At 34.7% G+C, this 27,729-nt stretch overlaps 1 protein-coding gene across 1 annotated transcript; it reads left to right on the forward strand.

Annotated features, from left to right (window-relative positions):
• Positions 1 to 7,455: 7,455 nt before the first annotated feature.
• Smp_167210 (putative slc9a7 protein) lies at positions 7,456 to 26,016 on the forward strand (the record flags this gene model as incomplete). Its single annotated transcript, XM_018794391.1, has 12 exons — positions 7,456 to 7,671; positions 7,704 to 7,933; positions 7,962 to 8,039; positions 8,073 to 8,149; positions 8,183 to 8,286; positions 8,318 to 8,423; positions 8,528 to 8,769; positions 17,534 to 17,610; positions 18,628 to 18,704; positions 19,809 to 19,877; positions 19,911 to 20,157; positions 25,963 to 26,016. The coding sequence occupies exons 1-12, from the start codon at positions 7,461 to 7,463 to the stop codon at positions 26,014 to 26,016; spliced, it is 1,572 nt and encodes a 523-aa protein (XP_018648808.1). The 5' UTR covers positions 7,456 to 7,460.
• Positions 26,017 to 27,729: the final 1,713 nt, after the last annotated feature.

The raw sequence follows: 27,729 nt of genomic DNA on the forward strand, positions 1-27,729 counted from the left end.
TAACCAATTTGTTGAATGCACATATATTTGTAAGTCTCTCACCACTTTCGTTTCCATGTCCTCCCATTATATCTTCATATCCGGTGTTTTTCACTCCGACTTTAGCGTTTAGATCTCCCATCACAATTGCGAGGTGTTTTCTTGGGCATTTAGTTAAAATTTATTGCAGCCTCTCGTGGGACTGATCTTTATCGTCGTCGTTGCTATAATTGGTGGGTGCATAACATTGGATAACATTCATTGTGATCCCTTCATTCTTTGTTTTGAATGATACTTTGATAATTCTGGATCCGTGAGATTCCCATCCTACAAGTGCATTTAGTGATTCTCTGGACAGCAGCAGAGCAACTCCCTGACTGTGTGGAGCATTTTCCTCTTCGTGACCAGAGTACAGCAGTATCTTTCCGATAACTAGCCCTTGTTGTCCAGCTCGTGACTTCCGAAAAATCTCGGCTTTCATCATGAGGCGCCGTAATTCTTCCTTCAACTCCCAGGGCAGGGTTTAGATGGTTTGAATTATCTTTTCTGGTTAGCCTTTTTTTAGCGAGTTAGTTTTCTACGGGATGGGTTCGCTAACCACATGCTCAACGCTTCTCTCTTATCCGGGCTTCGGACCGGCAGTAACTCCAGAAGAGCTACAGGCGGAGTCGCACACTAACATAGTGGGTATAAAGTTGGTGAATGCTGGTAACCTAGGCAGATCAAAGAACATCTTACTCTACTATCTGCTTAATCGCTTCGTCGAAGTGCATCCTTTATCGACGTTATTATCGGCCTTGAACGTTTGGTTACATCTGATCCCGCTCTCTTGACAGCCACTAATCACTCACAAAAAGAATTTTATGTCACAAAGATCGGTTCGGACCATCGTACAGAGTGAAGAAACATAATTTGGGAGAAAACTTGAACATTCCTGTGGCATAATTCCAGATTTCAACTGGCATTTTGGTTGTTCGTGAGTATCACACATTTTTTGACACTTTTGAATAAAAACACGATGATTCGAATTTAGATTTTTGTTTGTATAGACCAACTGAGTTGGGTTCAGCAGGACTGTATAGTTCAAATTCCACGGATTATGACCAGTTACTTCAAATGCAGACTTAACACGTTTGGCAATTCTGCAGTCTTTTTCAAGCAATATTACTTTCGAGAATTCTATTTTAACGAATGTGGCTTGTATTTTATTCTGAACGATACCAGGTTTAATAATGGGCACGAGACAGAAGATGGAATAACTTTTGTAATGGTACCATCACATTCACAACTCGTCTACACTTTGTCCTCTAATGTAACACTGATCTCTTGCATAAAAGCCTATCTAATTTTATCAGAACACTGTACCTGAGGCTTAAAAACTCTTGATCCCATTCCAAGTCCGGAAAATTTCACGCTTTTGCCGCAATTCCAAAAGGTCGTTATAAATCAATGATAACGATATATTTGATAGTCGGCCAAGAGGATCAACATCATACTTATGATTTTGTGCATTATGTTGATTTCCATAAAGTGTTTTATTGGCAGCCGTATGTTTGATTGATTCTATTTAACTATCTGACTCTATCCCTAACGAACTAGACGTTTGATTTTATAGCTACTAGGGAAGTGTATTGTTTTGCACAGGCAACTTCTCACTTTTGACTTACTTATTTGGTGCTTATTTTCAATCATTCGTGGATAGTGGGTTGTTCCTAGGTTTTCGGTATACTTTTAATAATTATCAAGCAGCTATTACATATCCATAATGCTCAATTCCCTCACTGTTCTAAAATTGATCTAACAAGAATGTTGTCATAACATCGACTGTGGCTGCTGGAAAAAGCACTGTTCAGGTTCACTATGCTTGTTTCTGCACATAATTTATCCGTTAACCACGACCCACTTACATTTTTGCTCGCGGATATCCAAGTGACGACAGAAAATTCATTGGGCACCAACTAGTTTTGATATATTTAAACTAATGTGCATCAATGAATCATGATCCGGCCCGTGGTTATTGATAATGCTGGGGACATTGAAAATTAAAATTACACAGTAGTTGGGTCGAGTAACCCTCCTTACAATCAAATAAATATTAACGAGCTTGAAAAACTAACAGGAACACTGACTGGAATGTATTTTCTCCATGGTCATCCTTCTGTTCCACCAGTCCGCCTATCAATACAGATGTGACTGGAAATCAGCACATACGAACAGCATACTAGCCAAATAAAAAATGGATCCCTACACTAAGTAAAATGTATTGCTATTATCAACACGAGCTACGCACAAATCACTCAAATTATTCATCCATTAAGGCGTTTAACATATGTCTGTGAAATCTGTTTTGTGGTGGCTTGTTGAAGCATACCTGAAAAAAATCAGTCTTTTTTATCATTGCTGAATTTCATTTCACCTTCGACTAGCGTGTTGGGAACGAATCTATAGTGACGTGTCATTTCACGGCCAGTTGTTTGGATTGATCGTTGTGAGATAGTTACATGGTATATGGGAAATGGACCTAAACCCTCACCACCAGTCGCTTATCAAAATAAGGCGCGATTAATTCGAGTGCAGATTCTTGATCGCTTGATAGTTCACGAAACATAGTGGGGGTCAAGAAGCAGGTACGGTAGGATTATCGAGATAGTGTGTTCCGCCATGCAAACCCAGTCACTGAAAAAATGTCACACCGATCTAATAAAAATGATCTATGTCTTTCGTATTCCGAATATTTAACAAGTCTACATACGTGACAAGGAATTTTGAGAGATTTAAAATGTTGACACCAATGATTATTACTTAATATTGAAATTTATTCCATTGGAGCTCAAACATTCTCCCCGGTTGATTCGGAGGATGGAATGGGCGACACAAATCAAGAGCACATATATTGTGTTTGTCCTCTGTCTTGTCAAACGTATTATGAAATCTCCCGGTTTGTCAGTAATATTTGTGTTATTGTAAGCTTAGTCAGTGTATTATTGTCAACAGTTTAGTGTTGTTGAAAATGGAAAGTTTTGTACTTAATGTTATCCTTGTTGTATCAAACGGAGTGTTAGTAAAGTACCGAGTATTTAAGGTTCTACTTGTCGGTATATGGTCTAATCCACACATTTGACGATATACAAAATAAAAATTTAGTAGGGTGCTTAGTATCACATAAGTCAACTGGTAATGCTATGACAAACCGATCTTACGTATAGGCCAATTCGTTGTCCACACTGACTCGTCTCAGTGACAATCATTACTGTAATCTTCACCACTTCTAAAGACCACATTTAGGCTGTCGATAGAATGAGATATTTAATATGAATAGGAATACGTTACACAGAATGACCGCGCCTGTACGATGGAGCCATGCCATACAGATCGATGGTTCCTGAGTTCGCCATCACATACCTTTTCTAATTGTTACATATTGAACACAAGTCTTACTAGTTATATTTTTAGCTTCAAAGATCATGTGGAAGCAAACATTAACCACTCATAAATGTACGTTTTCTTTTCGTATCTGATTACTTTATACAAACAGGGGAGCAATTTTTCAGTTTTGACTGACCTTGATTCTTTTTGAAGATCCCTTACTTTTGACTTAAGTATGACTAGTGGTTAAACATATGACACCAGGGCAGAAGATGGGGAAATCGTAAATGACTGACAAGCTGTTTGGAAGCTCGCTTGTAGCATGAGTGAACTATTTTCGAATATTGAATCTCAAACGCTGAACGGGTTAGTTATTCTCCATTAGACTGTGGAAACTGAACAGGCATGTTCTTGTCAGGTAAATCGATCGAACCGACATTCAAATGAAAATTAGTTGTAGCGGGAAGCTGATATGATAACTAGGATTGGTTGGCTGAAAGAATTTGAACAATAAAAAAACACTACAACTCGAGTTTCTCTCGTTTTGTGAAGAGACCATGTTTGGCAATATAAAAACCGATTTCTGTCGTCTATGCACGCATGTAATGTGCTGTCGCGCGCAATGTTGAAACGATGTTTTTTATCCTAACTCTGTAACATCACTATTTTGTTGATTTTCGTGTATTGTAAGCAACCCGAAAGCTCAGCAATTTTATGTTGTACAGCAGCAGCAAGCAACGCTAAAAACGAAGAGCATAGTTTATGTTGTCAAAGACGACTCTGGTGGTTTTCAGGAGTCAACAGACTACCAGAACAGAATAACACACGAGAATCTTGCTGCCATACGCACACGCGACCGACTTCAAGCACTACAAACTCAGAATGGCTGCTGTCACTCAAAGAGTTCAAGGTTGTGGGGAAAAGAGAGTGGTTAGAGTTGAACGTTTATTACTTCTCTTACGTGTCATTATATTTCCCGTTATATTGTAATGACTGCCAAAACACCTTGTATGTATGAAAAAACCAATCTTGCGCTCCAACTACTCTGTCCCATGATCTAAATAAAGACCTATTCAGCTGCTAGTCTGGCTACTTCTACTGATAAAACAAGGGGTGTCTACCATCATGAAAAACTTATTCACACAAAGTTCGGCGGTAATTTACACTTACTCTCCATTAACATGATGTGCCTGTACTAAAGTCGTGTCGTTGATATTAACTCGTCGTAACACTCCTGGATAACGAAACTCACTAAAGGATTCAACAAATTAAACTCAAACTCAAATTTGGATTTTGATTGCAGAAGACCGGAGATATACTATTGTTTTTTTTCTAGTATGTGCCTCGTTGGATAGATTGTTGTGGGTTTCATAAGTCCGTTTTTCGGTGAAAAACTCATATACCAAAAGGGTTTTATCGGTTACCGACGTCTTAGCTCATATGCGGTATCCTCAATGATATTCTGATATGGCTGAAAGAAAAATACATGAGTAAGGTCCAAAATATATTCTCATTGCTATGGATAACAATCGAATCACTCATTATTTCCTGTGGCAAGATAATGAAAACCCTGTGTACTCCTAGGCTTCTTGTTTCTAGGTAAGGCAAGTATTGATGGGACTGAATGTGTGGCAGTTCTTTGTGCTCTTTCTAAGATATATGAGCCATGTTTTAGACACGCTTCCATCACAAATACAGTTTTCTCAAGTGAATCACTTTGGAACTGTACAAAGTGTAACTAACGACTTTCTCTCTGATGTAAGGAAAATGTTTCCTAGAGTCCATATTATTTTGAAATATTTAGCTCCATTGTTCTGAAAAATGAGGATCCACCTCTAGCATCGTATCAGTGCACTCTTACAATATCCCAAAGCACGGTCCCGGACAAGTGGAAAATGTTAGACGTTACTTAATTCTCCGAAATCGTTCGCTTAAAAAGCTTTCAACCATTGACTAGCGATGGTTCCAAAAAGTCTTCATTCTGTATTATTACCCATTTTACTGTCATCAATAACTTTCTTGGCATCCCGAAAGCAAATTTTCAATAATAATAATAATATGTTTCTGCAAGAGCAGGTACACGCCATTTTTACAGGCATGATCTACAATTTACAACATATACTGGTTCACAGTATGCATCCCAAGCAAGGTTGTTTAGTAATTATAATCTATAAAAGTTGATAGCAGCTCATTCGTTCACATATGATGTGTTTTCATCAGAATAGTTTCCAAAGAGGCATCGCGTCCACGTTTCATACCAGATACAATCTCGACAAAAAGTGTATTAGGGTTTTGGTCGTGCTAAGTATTTATGTAATGCAGCTTTTTAAGTTTATAGTTGTTATAAAGTAGACTTGTGAAGCGCCTGGTTCGAACTATGACCTTGGGAAAGCGCGTTCGTTGAGCTTGTTCCAGATGTCAGAAGTTACATAACTTCACCCCCAGAGCAAGATTCTGAAGAGAAAAAAGATAAACCGAGGAGCAGCAAGGCATTTGGATATGAACGATAACCAATGTTTGACATTTAGTAGTGGAACAGACGGAGGTATGATATATTATTAGATTAAGTTGATACTAGCTCAGATTGCTAGGGTGAAATGTGATCAGGGTCTCCAGAGGAGAGAATGCAGTAATAAACAACAATGAGTCGTGATATTTATCAAGGTGGAGTAGGTTCGAATGAAGAATGGAAGTGAAGGTTGGAATGAGGAATAACAGAGAGTGCATATAGAGAGTAGAGTGTTAAGTAAAATAACAACCATATCCTTTACGGTCTGTTTTTTCATCCGATGCCTGCCACACAGTTTTCATGTAAAAGTCCGAGTTAGCATGTTAAAGGTTGTCTTAGTAGAATAGTTAATCCAGAATAAAAAATTAGAAGTATGAGTCTGAATTGTGAGTGTAATAGAACAACCTAAATATCACAGATTGATTGACTTGTTCTCATCCGTAAAGAGCCTGATACAAACAAAATGTTCTGCCCCACAATTACGGATGGATTGAAATCATCGCCCTCACCATTAGTGCTTGCTGGTCAGTAAGAAGTTTTATCCACTTTTTTATCATCTGAGTCTTGATTTGCACGAATAATACTACTGGATCTTTGTAGCTTAGAATAAACAAGCGAACAAAGAGTGAACATATATGAAACTAGAACATCATAAACGATCTAAATATAATAATAATATATTATCAAATAACAGTTTGTTACATGAGGCATGCCGGTTTACAGGCAAGGTCAAGTTGTTACAGAAGTTACAACTTACACTGTAGAAAATTACTCAGCTGGGTTGATATTTTATAAGATATGGTCAAACCTAACAGAGAACTCAGAGGAAATACTAGTGATTTACAGGTGAAACGTGGTAGGTCGAGCCAAAGGGACAATTTTTACCCCTTACTAGTAGCCGAATCCTGGAGTACCTGCCCGACCCTATGTAGCGATAAATAAATCCGTAAAATAAGCAGCCTTGTAAGTCTTCAACATTGGATGCTGACCACATTAGTTTTGATGAACTGACATAACTGGGAGCTCTCGGTCATAAATCCAGACCAGATCACGAGCGGAAACGCTTTGCTCAACATTCCCTGCACTCGCTAGCCAAATTAGATCAGTCGATCATTCGTATACTGATAACCTATCAAATATATATCCGAAACTCTCCGCTTCTGACTTCTGATATCAATTGATGGGTACGATTCATAGTAGAAGGTGTTACCGATTAAAGTGTCCTCAAACTCCAAATACCTGTGGCATCTTCACCATACTAATTTACTAACACTTCAGCGATTTCATGGATTTAAGTAAGTACCTGATAGTGACTGTGATTAGCAAATACCATAAGAAGGAGCGAATCTAGCAAAAGTTTATTCTGCTCCATCCAAAACCCATTAAACCATTTGAACAGAACGACAGCAAACTATTCGAACCAGTGTCTCCAGGTCATTACATAACAATGCACCCTGAATTCATCAAAAAAATTATGAAGTATATTTTGAATATAACGTTTAAATGATTTTTTTATCCAGGTTTTCACCTCAAAAATGTTAGTTTGTTTATATCAACTATTTCAAGTGTTAGTAGTACTCTAGATTCCATCGGTGGTAAGTTGGAAATGTCGTCGTCGGATCCATATGAATGTCTAGTAAATGAGAGTAAAATTATAGAAAAGCACACCGAACAAAGGCTGCAAAATGATCATCGAATGGATAATCTAATTCTTTTAGTATACGTAGTACTTCTTACTCTCTCTGTCATAACAATCTGGGCTTTTAAACATAGACGCTTTCGATATATCCACGAAACTGGCCTTTCAGTGGTGTATGGTAAGTTTAATCATTTATTAAATTATTCGCAGGGCTGGTCGTTGGTCTTATATTGAGATATGCTATAAAATCTGCAAGTTATTCCGTAGAGATGCATGTGTTTCCACGTAAAAATGATGAAGCGTGCGGTGGTCATTTGCCTCCAGAAAGGCTGATTATTGAGTTTCCTGTTCGTGACCAGTACGGGAAGTTTAATTTAAGCATGTCATTCCGATACAAATTTGAACAGCAGTCAGATTTTAACTCTCTGATTAACAATAAGGTATTATAATTTGTATTATCATTCTCAGGCTACATTCGACCCGGAATTCTTTTTCAATGTTTTACTTCCTCCTATAATTTTCTCAGCGGGATATAGCATGAAGCGAGTATGTCTGATTTTAACGCGAATTCATTTCTAGGGTTACTTTTTCAAAAATATTGGAGCTGTTCTTACTTATGCATTTGGTGGTACTTTGTTGTCCGCTTTAGTTGTCGGGTAGGCTGAGGGTATTATTTCAACTTTTTACAGAACCATCTGCTATGGCTTCACCCGTGGAATTACTTCTTTGTCTCAAATCTTGCATCTCTCAGACTGTCTATTGTTTGGGGCTATAATATCTGCAACTGATCCTGGTAAGAATATATCACTTTGTGATAGTTTTAGTGACCGTTTTGGCTATTTTTAGTGACTTGAAGGTTGATGTCAACTTGTATGCACTTGTATTTGGTGAGAGTGTTCTTAACGATGCTTTAGCGATTGCCCTAGCCCAGTAAGTTGCATTCTGTTCGTTCAGTTTCGTTACCAAATTTTGGCCTTATGTTTAGTACGCAATCTTTAGTATTGATAAAGAATAAAGTAAATTTGCTTTTGCAGGTCGATCGAGAAATATGGATCTATTTCCGCTGGTAATTTCGATGGCCATGCTTTCCTGTCTTCTGTGTTGAACTTTTTTATAATGTTTGGAGGTTCTTTCGTCACTGGCGTTTCTATTGGCTGTGTAACATCTCTTCTTACAAAATTTACACACATCAAGGAGCATCCTCTACTGGAAACAGCTTTGTTCGTCCTAATGTCTTATAGCACATTTCTTTTCGCTGAAGCTGTTGGGTTTACGGGTCAGTTATGTGTGTATTATATTTTATCATACGTCGATTAATAGTTTTCGTATAGCTAAGTCGGTTATTTTCGCTCTTATTAGACCTAAAGTTGTTACCAGGAAAACGATCACTGTACCGAGATTACAAAGTTAATTTTGTTGCGAGGCGATGTCGTATAACTAGATGTCGATTTTCGATCAAATGTCACTATTATTGTATGTAAGTTATATATATTAAATTGAGTTGTATCTCTGGTACTTACGTGGTGTGCTACTTAAATGAACAGGTATGCGTAGTATGTGCCAGTAACCGAAAGTAGAATCCTAAGGGAATGGAAAGGAAAACGGAAAGCAATCAAAATAAAAACAGGAGTGGAAGGAGGATAAAGTTTGTATTAAATAACTCAAGAAATATGTGTAAATAATGCACTTAATGTATTGTTTTGGTATTTTACAAATGCAGTGTGATGTTGCATATTACAAAATACTGGTCTATTACCAGAAACTTCTTTCACTACACTTCGAAAATTCTAGTTAAGGCACTAATCTATTATTGGATTCTAGGTTGGCGTATTTGGAACTTCGTGGGGATCAGGATTGACACATAGTTATGCAAGTTTCCGGGTTTTCTTTATTGGCTTGTTAAAATACAGTAAAATCTGAAGTTGCTCATATTGCGATAAATACCATCCTGTACAGTTTTATTTGATGTGACAGCAGTATTTTAATTACGGTTATTTTTAATTGTTTTGATTTTAAACTACATGTCTGAGTAATATGATACTTGTTCTGTAAGCTATATTGTCCATTTGATGAACTGGTAGTTTCATGATTTGTATTTTATGGGATTCCAATAAATAGTAGAACATTATAGTCAAGTTCTAAACATCTTTTTTATAAAGCAAAGTTTTACTCCCAGTATTTTGTTTATTTGCCATATTTAGGTCTAGTTATCTCGGTAGTTAGCGCAATTGATAAGTATTGCCTTATTAATTATTTGTCGTTTATCAGAAGACTAATCAACTTTACAGAAGCTTTGGACAAAACCTTGATATCGAAAGTTTTCAACGGGTGCATATTATGATCGAAAGAATTCTAGCTGTAGTTTATCATTACACTTGTTACCTATCCTTACAAGCTTCGGGTACACTTGTAATTGGCACTGTAATCCGTGATGAGCATCTTTCAATGTACTATTAAAATGCTGAGGCGTGACTTGTCTCTAGCTTATATCTCTCTACGTGTATTTGATTAGTCTCATTCATTAAGTGCTTGACTAGGTTTTCGGCTATTCATTTTGATGAACTAGTGAAGTTTTTATGACTTAAAGCGCTCAATTGTATAGCGAAGTCCTTAATTAAACTACGTTAAGTTAGTTATTTTGAAAATATGACCAATGGTTATCCTGAACAAACTGATACTCCTACAGGACCGTCTTCAATCATGGTATATCAAAAATAATATAAAATGATGTATATTCTAGTAAAATTAAAATTGAATAATTTTGTATACAGTTGTGTTTTTATCAACGAAATCCCGATATTCTATATTTGCTAACAATAGTCATTAAATTATTGTCACTGTTTTGCTTGCTTTCAGCTAATTACATCGGAAACTTGTTTATTTAAATAATTTTTTTCAGATATTCTGGCATGTATTACCCATATTGACACCTTCGTACCGTTCTTAATTTATGGAATTCCTTCTTTCGAAAAAGCCATTCCGTGCGATAAATAAGAGCTCCAATTTTACTGTCTAAGCGTTTTGTTTTAGGCGCGGTGACTATTTTTAGTAGGAAATGAGGAAATCCGTATGAACACTAAATCTCGTTATTTGCATCAACATATAAGCTGTATGTTGTGTACGCTAACGTCATTAATATTTTGGCTACACAATATTATATTGAAAATACGGCTGCATAATTGTTTTGTCAATCATAATGAGTGCCACTTAGGTGTATTTACGATACAGTCATGACTAGCCTGTTACTTCTTAGTTTCATTTGACCCAAACTACTGGTGCCTAACGGTCAATAAAATTACACATGTTATGTAAAGAACTGAGTCAGACAAACCTTCATATGTTTTTGAATCTTAGATTTTAAATATACTTTGCTTTTAAGTGGATAGAATTAGCCCAAAAATGTTTTTTTCTTACTGTCAACACCGTTTTTTGCTGCAGTGTGTGCCAGCATATAATCTAAAACTTACAAGTCAAATATCAGTTGAAATCTCGTTTGAGGTTTTCTGCCTTTTGAAAAACCATCATTAGGACGTTTAATATTCACTTGTCACTGACTTTCTTAGGTTAATTTTTCTAGTAAGTTCATTGCATGACAGTTATCCGAACTAATTATTTCGTTAGTTTCCCAATCTATCGAATACTCGTTTTGATCTAGTCTATGCTATACTTAGTTGCCACCCTGAATCTTGGCTTTCAATTTATTTTTTAGCCGTACTCTTTTTGACCAATTCAGTCACAACCTCTGTCGTGTGAATGTATCAAACTTTTCTAGTCTTTGAAAAATATTTTATTCTTTATGAGATGTTTATACGTTCAGTTTTTAACACGTAAAACATAGTTGGTGTTCAATACAGTCATGTTTCCTTTTTCCATATTTCTTGACACAATTCATGAAAAAACCTAATAACAGCTAGGAGACTACTATAGTAAGATTGTCGACTTTCTAGATACTGTTCGCTGTTGTGGGATTTACATAGTTTTCTTACGTTTTGGAGAAGTAACCACCAACTTGATTTCATTGATTAAACTTGCCTTTCCTTCCTTACAATAGTTGTTCAGCACCTATTTTAGAGTTCGATGTGTACACAGTGACAAAAATATCACTGTAAATTCAAATTTTTTGAACTCAGTCTTAATCATATTGATTACAATTCGCTTTCCACTGTGCGATCCCTCACAGATATACTGGTTGGTTTTTCAGCATTTATGTCAATAAGAAAGCATTTGCCTATCGAAATTATTCTTTGTGTGTAACATAAACTTAATAACATTTGCTTTCGAAGTTATTTTGCAGTGGTTTATTCGCGTCATTATTTTTATTATCGATTGTCAGTTTTATTGGCAAATTTTGCAAATCATTACCGAAATAATTACGTACCTAGTAATTTTGAGAATGAACTTAGATATGGCAGCTAGTGTGGAGTCATTTGACGTCGAGTGTATTTTGATCTTGAAACCGTGATATGTTAAAACGTGAGACCTATAAATTCAAAGCGCAAACAAAATTTTTCACCATATCTGGTGAAATTAGTAATTATCAGAAGTTACATGCGTCTTTTCTGATGGATATATTTTATGTCAATCATCAATATAGGGTCTTCACTTGTCTAACATACACTTAATACTTTACTCCTATCCCATTTTCATATGTCAACCTAAGATTTCATTTATTTTTAGGTATTGTTTCCGTGTTGTTCTGTGGTGTGACTCAAGCACACTACACTTATAACAACCTATCCCAGGAATCTAAAGTATGGACAAAATCTGTAAGCTTCCTTTTTTAAAAATAATTTTATAGAGAAATATGCGAAATAATTTCTAATATTGGGGAACCGTTCATAAGTAGCACAATTCATTCCTAAATTTTGACTAGTTGCACATCGCAGCGATAATCATGGCTTAGCGATGATTTGGTTGAGTGTATACTTCTCGTTTTGATCAGGCTCACCCATAATAAAGACCTACTATAATAGAAAACATAGGATAACCTTTACTTCTGATTAAAGTTTTGAACCACATAAAATATCTATGGGCGTCCAGCTGTATAATTTTTTGCACCTCATATGAACCGGGATCGGTCAACAGATGTTAGTAGAGTACAGTCATTCTCCATCTTGTCATTTCATAAATTATAATCTTTCAATTACTTCTATCAGTGGTAATGTTATGTTCGCACCGCCTATTACTTTTACTTGAAAAACAAGGATCCATAACAATTTCCTCAACGCTAAGCAAGGACTCTGAAGATTGGTATAAGTGAAGGTTTGTTCACCCCAAAAACACGACGACCCTAGTTCAAAATACGCTCATTTATATATCAATTTGCACGTCCAATTGAAATGTCACACACATGAAACTACAACAAAGTCTCATGCTTCATATCATGCTGAACATAGTTCATGTTAATTTATTACAAAGAATATCATATGTTGAATAAAAATCACACTGAAATGTCTTTTGCTGAACGAAATATCCCACTGAAAAATAAAACAAATATTAAACTGAGTAATCATTGTATTGAATTAAAAGCGGAAGTAATGTTGAACAAAACTCATGAGTCAGAAATGTAATTTTCCTTTTCTAACCCGTCATGTCAGTTGAACAATGGGCGATATACAAGCTTCTGCAAGCGGTTGCTTCGTGATTAGACCAGTCAACTTTCGATTATTTCGACACAGTTTTTTTAAATAAATAATATATTTGTAATATCTCAATGAGTAGAAAATCTAACTTTTCTAGCTTCAAGCTTCCAGTGATATTTTTCTAACTTCCAGTCTATAACAACATTATTTCAAAAGTGTACTGAATGTACTACCTGAAATACGTCGTTATGTAATTTCATCGCAACGCTTAGAAAACAATGGACTTAACATTTTACTCAAAAATTGTGTCGGTCGGTATCTTAAATAATTCTCTAGGCTCTCTTTTCAGAGTCGCTTAAGAAATGTATTAGTCATAACGAGGATCGCTAAAGTAAATTTAATATAAAAATCTTTGCTCAGTGGAGAAAGTATCACAAATTTATCACAGTTATAATCTGTTATATTAAGGATAATAAGAAAGAGATTAAAGCTCACATAAATTTTTTGATCACCCAAAATGGAATTTTGGGATTTACAGATACCTCTATACGATACATATTTCTTATCATCCATTGTATTCCTGAACTTTTAAGAGAAGACCGCTTTGCCACGTATATCCCTGAAAGTTGTTATTGAGGTAAACCTTTAACTTTCCAGCTCCATTGTAAATGAATGTGGAAGGCGTTTAAACTTTGCAAACAACTGCCTGGCGTCATTTTTTCAGATAGACTACCCGCTTGGCTTTAGAAATTTCCCTTTTATTATCTATTAACATGACAGGACTTGAGTACATAACAGTTTGATTCGGTAAAACTAATTAAAAGGTTTATAGTGCCTAATAGAGCATGCGTATTATGCGATGAAGTAGCTATAATCGCAAAACTGGTCCATCATTTTTAAGGCTAAAAATGAACGAAGATATTAATTGGTAAGCAGAAATGGATAGTGGCTAGCAGTGGAATCCAGGACGCGCGTTCCATCCTATTTGGGACTCGTCAGCTGGATGTACCTGCATCTCAAAGTTGATGTTCATTCAAACAAACAATACTAAATGAAGATATTAATTGTTGTTGTAAAGACGTTTGATATCATCTTGAATATTAAACTTGATTTTGTTTGCTGAGAAGTTTCTGAGTTTCCGCAACGGAAAGTGTGGTGTACAATGAAAGGTCTGCAGTATCTTATCCCTGAAATTTCCTAATGTATATAAATACAACGGTAACAGCTCTATTCAGTGCTGTTTGGACATAGTAGGGAATTTTCCTCCCAATTTATGGTATTTGGCAAACCGCTTAATAAAAATATGATTATCGCTATACATCCTCTTGTCCTAACATTCTACCCAAATCAGTCAACTGATTTTGCGAGTACCTCATTTCATGATGTAATAATATGAGTTAAACTTTAAGTGTCACGATGTATATTATTTTGGCAACTTGCAGCATTTATGGATGAAAGGGGTGATTCTCACAGGAAGTTTTACACGTGACAGTTTAACAAAGGGATTTTCCTAAAATTGTTCGTAAACCTGTCTTAATTAGAGATCATCATCTGCAACAAATCACTTTTGAAGTTTAGGAAACGAACTATCATGTTTCAATATCGAAAAAATATCTTATCCTGTTTCATGGCTTTTTATTCAGTAGGTTATAGCAACTATCCTACAACCAATTTCAATTATGATTAATTTTGGTTAAGCCCTTTTATTAACTTAACAATCAGTGTCATTTGAATAGTAACAATTTGCATATTTCTTTGTACTGTTATGATCACTAGAGCACATAACAGACTCTAGATATAATGTTGACTACTTAAATATCATCCGATGGTTCACGCTCCTCCCCATATATGTATGCACTCAAATCCTATTATTAGCTTTTGCTTTGTCTTGCTGCGCCCTTATAAAATTTGACTATAAATTCGCCTATGTAACTGCTGGCATATACTTATTCGCTTCTCCGCTTCAAATTGGCTCGATGTGTTTATTGCTTTGTGGTCTACGCTATCCCATAATAAACTGTAGTTGCCGCTTCTCTTCGCCTTCTGATTTCAAACAGATTTGAAATTTATATTATAACGGTTATCGAGGCGAACGATTAGCGGAGCAAAGCCACTACAAGGTATATCAAATACATACTCTGAATCCCTACTGTGTCTGCCAATTCGTAGTGCTACATGGACTTGCTTATCGTGAAATCCAAGCCTATGTATGTTCACTGGAGCACTTGTTCGTTGAGGGCTATCACGTAAGGATAGTGATATGGACAAAATCACCAAGTGCAAAGTCCGTGAGCGAAGTAATACTGTCATCTCTACTAAAGTATGGCTGCAATAAGATTTTTCTCACGGTTAACCATGATTACCAAATCTCCGAAAACGAATGGGAGGGGTAGTGAAGCTTGGCTTTAGAAACAGCGCACATTGCCCCTAAATTTTGTAGCGTCAACTGCAAGGTTTACAAAGCACAGAGCTCATATGGAAAACTACTTACAAAAAGACTATGCAACGGGCATCAAGTATCTGTCCCCTGGGCTATGTGGTCGTGCTCCTAGATCTGTAAGATCATCACTACTAATCTGACCCCTCAGTCAGGTTCCTCAGAGCGAAATTTCATCTTACTACGTGAGCAACCAGGAACTGTCAACAGACCACACACCTCTAGCAATGCTCAGGACACTATTTTGAGATGGTACGGGAAATCTATAGAAACGTTTTATTTAGTCAGTTGAATGATTTAAATCACGTTATAAAATATTAATTTAATTTGATGGTTATTTATTTTGATTTAGTTTTTTGAACTCCTTAACTTCTTGTCGGAAAACTTTGTTTTCGCATATATTGGTGTTTCAACGTTTACTTTCCCTCTTCATTATTGGAATGCTCGATTTGTTTTTATCGCATTGTTCTCATGTGTAATTGCTCGGGCAGTCAGCGTATATCCACTTACAGCCCTAATCAACTTTTGTCGAGCTTACCAGTGTTCCTGTTCTACGAACTGTTTGAAGCGAAAGTTTGATTCCAATTCTCAACTATCCTTCTCTAGCGATAAAAATAATGTACCTGGATCATCATTTCTTTCGAATCCAATTGATTTTGGGAATGTTGCAGTTACGCCAGCTGATAATAAGAGGAAAAATAAATCTAACAAAATCACGTTAAATTTTCAACATATGATCTTTTTCTCAGGCCTTCGAGGTGCCATGGCTTTTTCATTAGCGATCCGCAATACAAGTTCTGAAATACGTCGGATGTTTTTTTCAACAATTATTGTAATAGTTATGACTACAGTGTTACTGGGAGGTTGTTTTGCCATATCTTTACTTCACAGATTGCAGATACCGTAAGTTTTTATGAGTGCATTAATGTTACTCAGAAAATAATATGATATGACATAATTTTTCCGTTCACTTTCAACCACTTAAGTGTACTCAGATATGAACCTTATCAATTTACCAAACCTACAGTAGATTACATTACTGCATTAAACACTACTCTGTATTCGGTTATGAAGTATGTAGATTTAACGTAAAAGTTTGCTCTTTGAAGTCGATTAAAGCATCGGTATCTCCGTTATGTACGTTATTGTGAGTTTTGATGTTCCAAATGTAATCCGAACCTGTTACCTATTTATTCAAACATAAAGCTTCGTGGAAGCTAGACGCACTCTTTGACTTCCATCATTAGTCACTGCCAAACATAAACTCACGATATATCCGTTCAAATACACTATCTGTGGATGGTTTATTCAGTCTTGAAAATCAACGGGAGAAAGTTCCTGCTCTAACCTGAAGTTTCGTAAATTCATCACAAATAAGACAGTAAAAGGAAAGTTTGGGTGTTTAAGCTCCTAGTATATGCGGTTGAATATATTAATGAAGTACGATCGCATATATTTTCTTATTAAGACGATTCTGATTTAACAAACCTTTTCTGGTAGTTCATGTTATATTACTAAATATTTTCCTCACAGTTGCCTTTGTAATTTTATGTTTCATAATCATATACTGTCAACTTAATTTTTCGTGTCATTTTTCGACCTAGAGTTCCTTTATGTTTATAGTCACAAAGCTTTCATAACGAATGACGCACGCCCACAAACTTTTTAAGGAACCAGGACACTGAGATTCTTGATTATGATAGCCAGCTACTGATTTTCATGTTGACCTACAGAACTGTGACTGACCGACTCAGGTCTGCTCGTGGCCGTATTATAGTTCGAAATCATGGGTGTAAAATACGTATAGTTGAATTATCAAATTATTGGGATTGTTTCGGGATTTTCTTATCTAGATACCGGATTCAAACTATCTAATTGAAAATGATATTCGCTCACATATGTTGTTCTAATCTATAATATAGGAATTTCTAGTATCTTCATATCATCAACGGTTTTTTTCACATCCCAATTTATAAATTGGCAATTCGTTCTTGTAAAAGTATTATTAATTTTTTTTATAGATTTATGTAAAATGCTTATTATACTGTTCTCTTCGTTTATGTTTAGTGTCGGTGTGGATTGCAACAGTAAAAACCAAGTAAGTCATGATGTGAATCTCTTGCCATTGTTGTTTGATCCCCATAACTTTATGCTTATACATATATGAGTTTGGATTAGATTGGAATGATACTGGAAATGAAATAGAACTAATAACGAGGATGGTCTTTTTAGTAAGAGACAAAAATTAATCAAAAATTATGGTAAACTGATACTAATACGTACAGATATGTCAGGGTTGTACCCGATTCATCAGAAATAACTTAATCACTGTTTAAACAGTCGGTTAGTACGTAATTTTCAACCCCTCTTAGTTATTACTGTTAAATGTTATGGTGCATGCAGATATTTCATTTATTACAAAGAAACGGTTTTTATGGTCAGTTGTATAAGCTAGATAAGTAGGTACCACCTAGTTGAACCTTATTAAATTTGATTAAGCAAAGCTTTTCTACCAATCTTTCTGATAATTTATTATCATCAAAGCTTGGTAGGTCGTTAATAAGGCATGCTTGAAATTAATCTGGATGACTTGAAGTATAGCTAGGGTCTTCTTGTTGTTTAAGTTTACTCTAATTGTGACCTTTAAATAAAGATAATCCTAGGGTATTATCATGTCAAATTTATTAACTGGTAGTAATGACATCGTAGACACTAGTTCAAATTTTTCCGTGAGCGTTAAAAGACTTGTTCGAAATAGTTAGTGTTAATTAGCTAGTTTCAAACCATATTCTGTAATATTTTTTTTCAGTGTACCGGTGAGGTCACTGTTTAAGTTAGAAAACAACTTTGCAACCCACCTAATCATCCATTTTAAGACATGTTGCTCGCCATATTAATTTATTAATCTTGATAACCACACTTCCTTTGGAAGCTAGATTCCAAGTAACTAAATAATAATGCTTCAGAGTTTAAGTAATCCACAATAATGCTTTTTAGCTTGAAACTTTTGAGAAGTGTTTCAATCTCCTAGTTTGTCTGGCTTTTCCCAACGTAGTGTATTATTATCGTCTTTATTTTAATGTTAAATCAAAATCGTGATGATTTTTCTTTCTAGCCACATACAGATACGGAAGAAGATTCGGTTGATGATCATAGTTGTTGTAGTTCTCATTGGATGAGTTTCGATAAATTGTAAGTGATCGTTTACATGAATTTGTATGGTTTTCATATTACAAAGATATTGTTTTGATAAACACTTTTTGGCAAAGCCTACAATAATGGAATTTATTTTATTCATTTCTAATCTAAAATAACATCATAGTTTCCCCGTCAGTCTATTTTTACATAGATCCGACTTGGTTGATTCCCCTGCTTTCTTTGAATGCATTTTTTAGGTGTTTCATTCTCAGAGATCGACTTTACGTTTTGATTTTGATACCAACATAGTTGTGTATTGTGATTGGCCAGCTTCTCCAACTAAATAAGTCAGGTCATTCACTGAATTCATTCTCTAAATCACATTATTTTAGCATCTTGTTACAGGTAGTCCCTATGTCAATCGGGTCCATTTTCATACCTTCTGAATTAAATGACTGATCAGTTTGGTTAAGATATTCTCCTGAAATACTCCTTAGTAATTATCATCTGTCACCTTAAATATTCCCTAAATAAAATAACATAAGTTTGTTTTATGAACAGTTTTAGACTTAGAAGTTTCCCGTAAAACCACCAAATGAATTACCAAGAATACTTTCCTCTCACTTCATGGTAATTGCATTTACACAACTCCTTAGAAATATTTGGACTTGCACTTATTGTAGTGTTGCGGGCAATATAACTAGTCTGAGAGTAGTGATTTTCATCCTTCATTTCCTGTCATTGTGTTATTCTTTAAAATGTTTGATTAAAAAAAAGAAATGATTGTTTTGTGTTCTGTCATGTTTTAACTCATCAAAAAGAAACTATCCAATTAGTAGAAAGTTACCATAAGGGATTTACAGAGAACATTCAATTCATAGATACTTTATGTTACAGACTGACCTCATCTTAACAACCATTAAAGATCAGAGAAAATTGGCCACTTGTCTCGTTTCATTTTGAGACTCCTCAGGAGTCTGCACACCCAACCCTGCCAGTAATTGTATTTGGTACCAAAGAATTTATGGTGTGCTCTTTACATATTAACCACTCATTTGGTATCCAATGCCCTGTGGTATAACTTGCCTTAGTTTACTAAAAAATACCAGTAGAGTTACGTTCACAATAGGTTGGAGCTTTGTGCTTATTAGATATTAGACCGTTGTGCTATATTGTAATTCAATGTCTCGTGCCTTACTTTATGTTGACTAATATTGAAGCTGATTTGTAAGTAATTTCAATTTGTTACTCTTTTTTCAGCTATTTGAAGCCATTACTTACACACAGCACTCCACCGCTGACCGAATCATTACCATCATGTTGTTATAAATTTGCTAAATTTCTTACAACTTCTGAACAACGAAGTGAGACATTTGTCAGTAATGATGGGAATAATAGTTACCATAACAATTTTAAACGTGATAGTACTACTGTATTTTATTCCAATGAAAAAGCATCAATCAGTTCTACGCTCAGTATAAATACTGTTAAAGTGCAACCTGTGGAAGTAAGTGTGTTTATTTGTGATTTTATTTTGTGACAAGATGCATTTTACGAAGTTTATCAGCAGGGTAAAATGGTTTGCGTTTGAACAACCTACTTGTTTAGCACAATATTGTCTATATAATACATATGATAGGGAGTGAAGTAGTTGAGCGTGTTGACCGCTTCACTTATCTTGGGAGTCTCATCAGCCCTTGTTGTCTGGTGTGTGACGAAATCTCAGCACGGATAGAGAAGGCTCGTCTAGCTTTCACCAACTTGCATCATTTATGGCGTAGGCGAGATATCCGTCTAGCAACCAAAGGACGGGTTTACTGTGCAGCAGTTCGTTCCGTCCTACTTTATGGCAGCGAAACATGGCCGATAAGAGTAGAGGATATTCGTAGGCTACTAGTGTTCGATCATAGATGTCTTCGAAGCATTGCTCGTATATCCTGGGACCACCGGGTAAGTAATGTAGTTGTTAGGAAACGGGTACTAGGTAAGAATGGCAAATCGATTGATGAAGTAGTAAAACTTCATCAATTGAGATGGCTGGGACACGTGTTACGTATGCCCAACCACTGACTGCCCCGACGTGCAATGTTTCATGGTGTAGGAGTAGATTGGAAGAAAGCTAGGGGCGGCTAGACCGAAACGTGGCACAAATCCATGAAGTTACTGAGCCATGTTGGTAGGTGTAAACTACCTGGTTGGGATCCGCGAGATGATAGCAATCGATGGTTAGAGACCTTGAATGACATGGCTCAAAATCGTTTGCAATGGCGAAGGTTCATCCACTGTTTGTGTTCTTCCAAATTCTAATCTTCTGAATTATTTGTGTCCTTTTCCTTTTTGTCTTTCCAAATTTATTTCACTTGATTATACTCCTTCAATAACATCTTCAAACCCTTATCTTTCACATAATACTTATACTCTTACTACTTCTACCAATATGGGATTTGAATGGACAACTGCATCTCTGTGCTAATGTGATATGGCAACTCGAACTGATGTACGTACGTACGAAGTTCTACGTTGTGACTGACTGATATAATACATAAGTTTTACGATTAAAATTGTGTTGGGAATTGAATGAATCTCTTAACTGATGTCTAACTTTCCGAATTGAAGTGGTCAATTATGTATTGAAGGGTTACTTTTGTTTACGTAATCGACCAAATTTACCAGGATTAAATTCATAAGTCTCTGATTTATGCAATAGGCCACCACAACTGTCAAGCCAAACGACTTCATTTTCAATGTATTAACTCAGTTTCTCTTTCCATTTTAATGAAATAAAAAAAGGAATGGTTGTGGTATGCACTGTGTTTTTTTATTGTATTCGGACAAAATAATGTTTAGGGTTTCTCGGTATCTGCTTGAAAAATTTATTTGCATATTGCAAAACATCTAATGAGAGGGCTTGATTTGTTTTCTTCGTTTGCTTACAATTTATCAGTTATGATTATCATTAAAATCCCTTGAACCTAATGAACAAAATGTAGGTTGTTCGATTAACGATCAGCAGTAGATTTAAACATTGAAGGTTTATTTTCCTGGAGTGTTTGACTTTTTTGCACATACATAATTGTTTTATATAGTTTCACAGTCTACAATGTTATCAACTATCAAATGCTTTATTATCATTGTAAACAGTCGATTTTTGTTGAGATACATTAAAAAGTGTTAATCAATAATTAGTTATCTCATTCGACCAATCGCCGAAATCAGATAAGCAAAGTGTACTCAAGAAAATTTTAATTGAAGTAACCCGTTATTATACTCGCTTTAGGTAAAGTAAATTTCGAGTATGTGGCCTACTATTTGAAATGATTAATTGTACTTTGATGCATCAAAATCTTTAAAAAAATGTGTATCATATCATACCTGTGGTAAATATTGCTCTTATCAGTCGTAAACTGCAATTTAATAGTAGCGCATAACATATGTTTACTTACATTCTTTTTAAGTAAATTTAATAGCTTTCTTTAAAATTTAAAAGCGGTATTTATTCAGAGTGCATGAAGTTGAATAAACTCTATCTACATATTCAGATATTCACGATTTTCCCGATCTACTCTGCCCATTCAAATAATGAGTACGAAATATTGATGTAATTGCTTATTTTATCTTCTCACAGTTGACGATAAAGTCACCTCTGTCTCAGTTACATATTAGTAGCATGAATGGTTTGATTGGGTTACATAAGGATAAAAAGAAGTCAATGTTCATTTGATTTTTTCTCGTAATATGATGCAGTTCATATTTTGACCAAAGTTCTGTCTTTTAGCAAAATTAATATTGTGTATACATTCCTTTTGATAAATCTCAGTGCAGAAACCATTTTCGTAAACGCCAATGAACTCGTTTGATTATTAAACCAAATGAAAGTGTTGTAGAGTTTCTCTTGGTAATTTCCCTATTTCACTAAGCAATAAGTTGGCGTTTCTTTTTCTCGTGATAATACTAACTCAAACGAGCAAAACAACTTACTTACTTACGCCTGTTAACCCTCGTTGAGGACTATAGGCCACCGACCGGTATTCTCCATTCAACCCTGTGCTGGGCAATCCTTTCTAGTTCTTTCCAGTTGTTATTCATCCTTTTCATGTCTGCTTCCAATCCTCAACACAGTGTGTTCTTCGGCCTTCCTCTTTTCCGTTTCCCTTCAGGATTTCAGGTTACCGCTTGCCTCGTAATGCATTTTGATGATTTCCGTAATGTATGTCCTGTCCAATTCCAACGTCTTTTCCCGATTTCCTTCTCAGCTAGTTGATTTGTTCTCTCCCACAGTATGCTGTTGCTGATAGTATCCAGCCAATGGATGTTGAGTATCTTGCGTAGACAATTGTCTATAAATACTTGCACCTTCTTGACGATGGATGTAGTAGTTCTCCACGTTTCAGCTCCGTACATTAGGACCGTCTTGACGTTTGTATTGAAGATTCTCACTTTGAAACTAGTTGACAGTTGTTTGAGTTCCATATGTTCTTCGATTGTGGAAATGCGGCCCTTACTTTGCCAATCCTCGCCTTTACATATGCATCAGATCCTCCTTGTTCATCAGTGATGCTTCCCAGGTACGTGAATGTTTCTACATCTTCCAGAGTCTCGCCATCAAGTGTGACTGGGTTGATGTTCTCCGTGTTGTATTTGAGATTCTTGCTTTTCCCTTTGTGTATGTTGAGTCATACTGATGCAGAGGCTGCTGCTACATTTGCTGTCTTGATCTGTATTTGTTTGTGTGTGTGAGATAGGAGGGCTAGGTCATCTGCGAAGTCCAGATCGTCTAATTGGATCTGAGATGTCCATTGTATATTGTGCTTCCCCTCCGACGTCGAAGTCTTCATAATCCAGTCAATCAGCAGAAGAAAGGGAAAGGGGGAGAGTAGACAACCTTATCTGACTCCGGTTCTTAATTGGAATGCATCTGTCAACTGTCCTCCATGCACGACTCTACACTGTAGTCCGGAGCAAAATAAGCTGTTTATATATATTTGACAATGATGATGATGATCATAATCTTTATTTGTATGAATTATATTATCTTAATTATGTCATTGTTGATATTGTTGTTCCTTCTTTCTTTTTCACACTGATATTTATGCTGAAAGTGTGCACAACTTGTTCAACTAGACAGTGATAACGATGACACTAATATTAATGATAATAGTAATAATCAGTATAAGGTCAGTTCTGCTCTCTAAAAATTAAAGCACCGTGACACGAACTGCGCTCTTATCTGTTTTTGATTTCCAACTTCTTCCCTAATTCCATATTCTCACATGTTGCGGTGATCTGCTAGGCTCATCCAGCATGCCAGTGCGTGTGTTCACTTGTAAATTAATCTGCATAGTAAATGAGTACAATAATAATGGTGAAAAAGTATAGTATTACTATTAGTTGTTCTTTAATTTCTTATAAGGATAAAAAGATTTTGTTTTCAAATTTCAGTTCTCATTTCGTTTTTACTTAATTCTATCTAATGCTGCTAACTTTGTGTGCTTGCCAGACACTAACTACCTTCCTAGTTTCTGTCTTATAATTGTTGTATGTCCTCTGGCTATTTTTGCTTCTATTATGATTTGCTTTCACATAGCAATCATTATGCAAATATAGAATTTTAATTTTTAATGAACCCAAAATTATTATTTAGATACTAAAACTGAAATAAGATATTATGTGCATAAAAGTACATATGTAGACATGAACTACATTTGTTAATCGTTTCCTATTAACCCAATTATGTCAAAATATTGATTGATAGTATAACGCTGTTGATTCTTCTAAAGAATGTATAGTCGTTCATCCTGTTTTCTTGTCTATATCAATGCAGAAAGTTGGAGACAAAAAATCGTATTTTCCACGACACATAGAATATCTTCTCAAGTGATTGTTTTTGTTTATAATCTAGTTTATACGATATCTATTCAGCTAGGAGAGTATGATCAATGTTAGTGTTGATGTTTATCTACCTATGTTACTTGTGTTTATATACATGTACAAATTATCGGCATCATAACATGGAAATCATCTTGAATTATTCTAATGTTCATGAGAGTTATTAATTAACTAGTAATTTATTGATTGGAAAAAAGTCATTAATCGTTAATCTAACCTGTTTGAGGTCTTTGTGATGAAAAGATTTATTAGCTAGGAACCCTGATCTTGTAATATTTAGATTAAGTTATTTATTTTATTTTTCTTGTTATTATACTTATAATCATCCATTGTTTTGGTTTGGCGAATTCCTTTCACTTTCCTTGTTGCATTTTATGTTTTTTCCTAGATATCTATAGTATTTAAAAAGTTGAAAGTTGAAGTACTACCATTTTTAAATTCATCCTTTTTTTAATTGCCCTTTTCCATCATACCTTCATTAACACAGAATATTCGATTGTTTGTAATTTTTGTACTATTTGAAATACATTGAATAGTTTGATAAACCTTAAAATATACTTTATTTATTAAGTAACCGACTATTAATCATAAAATCTAGTTGAAATATGAATATTTTAAGGTTATTCTGTCTGATCAGTTAGTTCATTTATCCCATTTCACATATACACAAAAATAAAATCACTTATCCTAGCAAATGAATCAGTTTATTATTATTATTCATACTCAGATAGTTAACTACCATATGAACAAATGCAAAATAAACTATATTTCGTGTCATAAATAATTATTAGACAGAACTACTCTTTATGAATGCTGAATGCCGATGATATAAGTCCAAATGTAGCTCACTGCTTTAAGTCATTTATCGTTTATTAACTGCATCATAGATCCCAATCTTATTTCTTTTTTCCTGATTATAATAATAGAATAATATTTATAATATCTCTTTAACAGATAGTAATAACTTCAAGTCGAGCACATCATCGTGTACTTGATTACTGAGTAATCCCTCTTTGGGATGAACACTCATTACTTGTAATTAACACTTCATACTTTTTTTATTCTGTGCAGTTTTAAAATGTGCGGATTATTACATCACATTTCTTTCGTTGTATAGGTTTTTATGCTTTTGTGAAGGCGTGCATAACTATATTTCTTTTCCTCTTGCTTTCATTTATTTATCAAATTTAGGTTGTATTCTAATAAGTTTTCTACAAATCTGATTGAGCTATATGATATGATAGTATAGTATGATGCTCTGTTACGATATTCTGTGCATGTTAATTTCTTGGCAATTTATCATCATGATTATATAATTGATTGTTTGTATAAAGATGTGTATGTATTGGGGATGTGTTCGCCTGTAATTTAGTCTGTAAGCGAACCTCTTTAGTTAATCATACACAACGATTTATTCTTTTTTCAGCTTGGTGATGGAAAGAATTTTCATGATCCACTTTATTTCAATGAAGTTATGTGAATAAATATACAGTGAAATATGAACAATAACAGAAAAAAGCAACGTTGGCAATTGGCATCACCATCATATCTGAAAAAAGCACTTGTCATTAATGCATTTTCTTTCCTTAATCGTTGGTATTTTTCTTACTCCCTCTCTCATAATCTGTTAGATTTGATTGTCCATGACCGAAAATTCCATTTATATGTCTCCATTTATCTTTTATATAAATATGAGGAGACATTATTATAAAGAAGAGCACTGATACTCATCTGATGAAGAAAGATACACTGAACAGTAGATGGGAATTATTTATGAATGAATAAGCGTTTAGTTATTTTTTGCGTGTATGTGTTAACTTCAAACTATCTATCTTATCACTTTTTGTCCTGTTTTTTACCTTCCCTGTGTACATTCTTTTATTATGCACTATTGTCCCAGATGCATCTATCAGTAGAGAGATATTTATTTTCTTTAAAAGAAAAACAGTATACATCTTTACATCTAATTGTTCTGTGATTTATTAATTTCATTCCATAGATTAAAATTAATTTAATAGTTAAAAAGCATCATGTGTTACTTTCATTTTATTTTGTTTCATGTTATACTTGTAAATTCTGTTACTTGTGTTGTTACTAAATCCCATTTACTAATAACTAATTACACATTGTAATATCCTTTTGAAATATTATTTTTGTATATTTTGTCAGTCTGTTTATATTTGCTTGTTCACTTGTTCAACTACATTGAATCATTACTATCGGAAATTTTATTTAATTTAAATGTTTTCATGAGCTTTAACAAAAAGGATTCTATTGTACTTTTTTAGCTGAATGTTCACATATATATGCATGTTTCATATATATGTGTATCATATACTAATACTCTACTTGAAATTTTATGTATTTACTTTAATCATGTCTAAAAGTAGAGTACAGAAATGTCCGTCACTCAGTTAACGAGTTATGTATAAATTCTTGATAAACAACACAAATTGAACTTTTATTTATACAATGCAAATTAATTGTTTGAACAAGAAGAAAACAAAGTGTGATAGTATTTTGTTCGATTATCTCTTTAGGTATGGTTCATTATTCACCTGAATCGTGTCATTCACTTAGGTGAGATTCTGTTATGTTTGAAGGATTGAGCTTTCAGCCATTGAATAACAGCTCGGAATTCTTTTTCACTTCAATTCAGACAATCAGATAGTATTTTTAGCGTTCATAGGAAAAGCGCGTAGCTCGAGGTTTACTTAATAAGTGACTTCATCAGTCGGTTAAATGAAAATCAGTTTTGTTGTTGAATGTTATATAAAAATCCTGGTATTTCTTTTTCGAGATATATATTCCAAATGTTTGCTGTAAATCTTTTTATACTCCAGTGATTTAACCACTGACAAGTGGCCAAAATGGAACAAAATTTTACAGTTTATAACACTGACATACTTGATTAGACTAAAACTTATAAACTGTATATTGAATAGCATCCACTGCATAAAGTAGTGATACTAGATACTGGAAAAGTCAACTGTTGTTCGAACTTTAGCACCTGTTTAAAATTTCCATTTTGACATTTGGTAAATAAAGAAAGAACGGATCGAGCGAATAAACTTCATTGCAATTAGTTTTTCATCATGGCTCTACACTAATATATATATATGTTTTACAATAATAAAATAATACTCATCGAGTAGATACGTTGTGTAATAATTATATAATGACATATCGATTA

The sequence above is a fragment of the Schistosoma mansoni genome, chromosome 1 (assembly GCF_000237925.1).
Source record: "Schistosoma mansoni strain Puerto Rico chromosome 1, complete genome".
Classification (NCBI taxonomy): domain Eukaryota; kingdom Metazoa; phylum Platyhelminthes; class Trematoda; order Strigeidida; family Schistosomatidae; genus Schistosoma; species Schistosoma mansoni.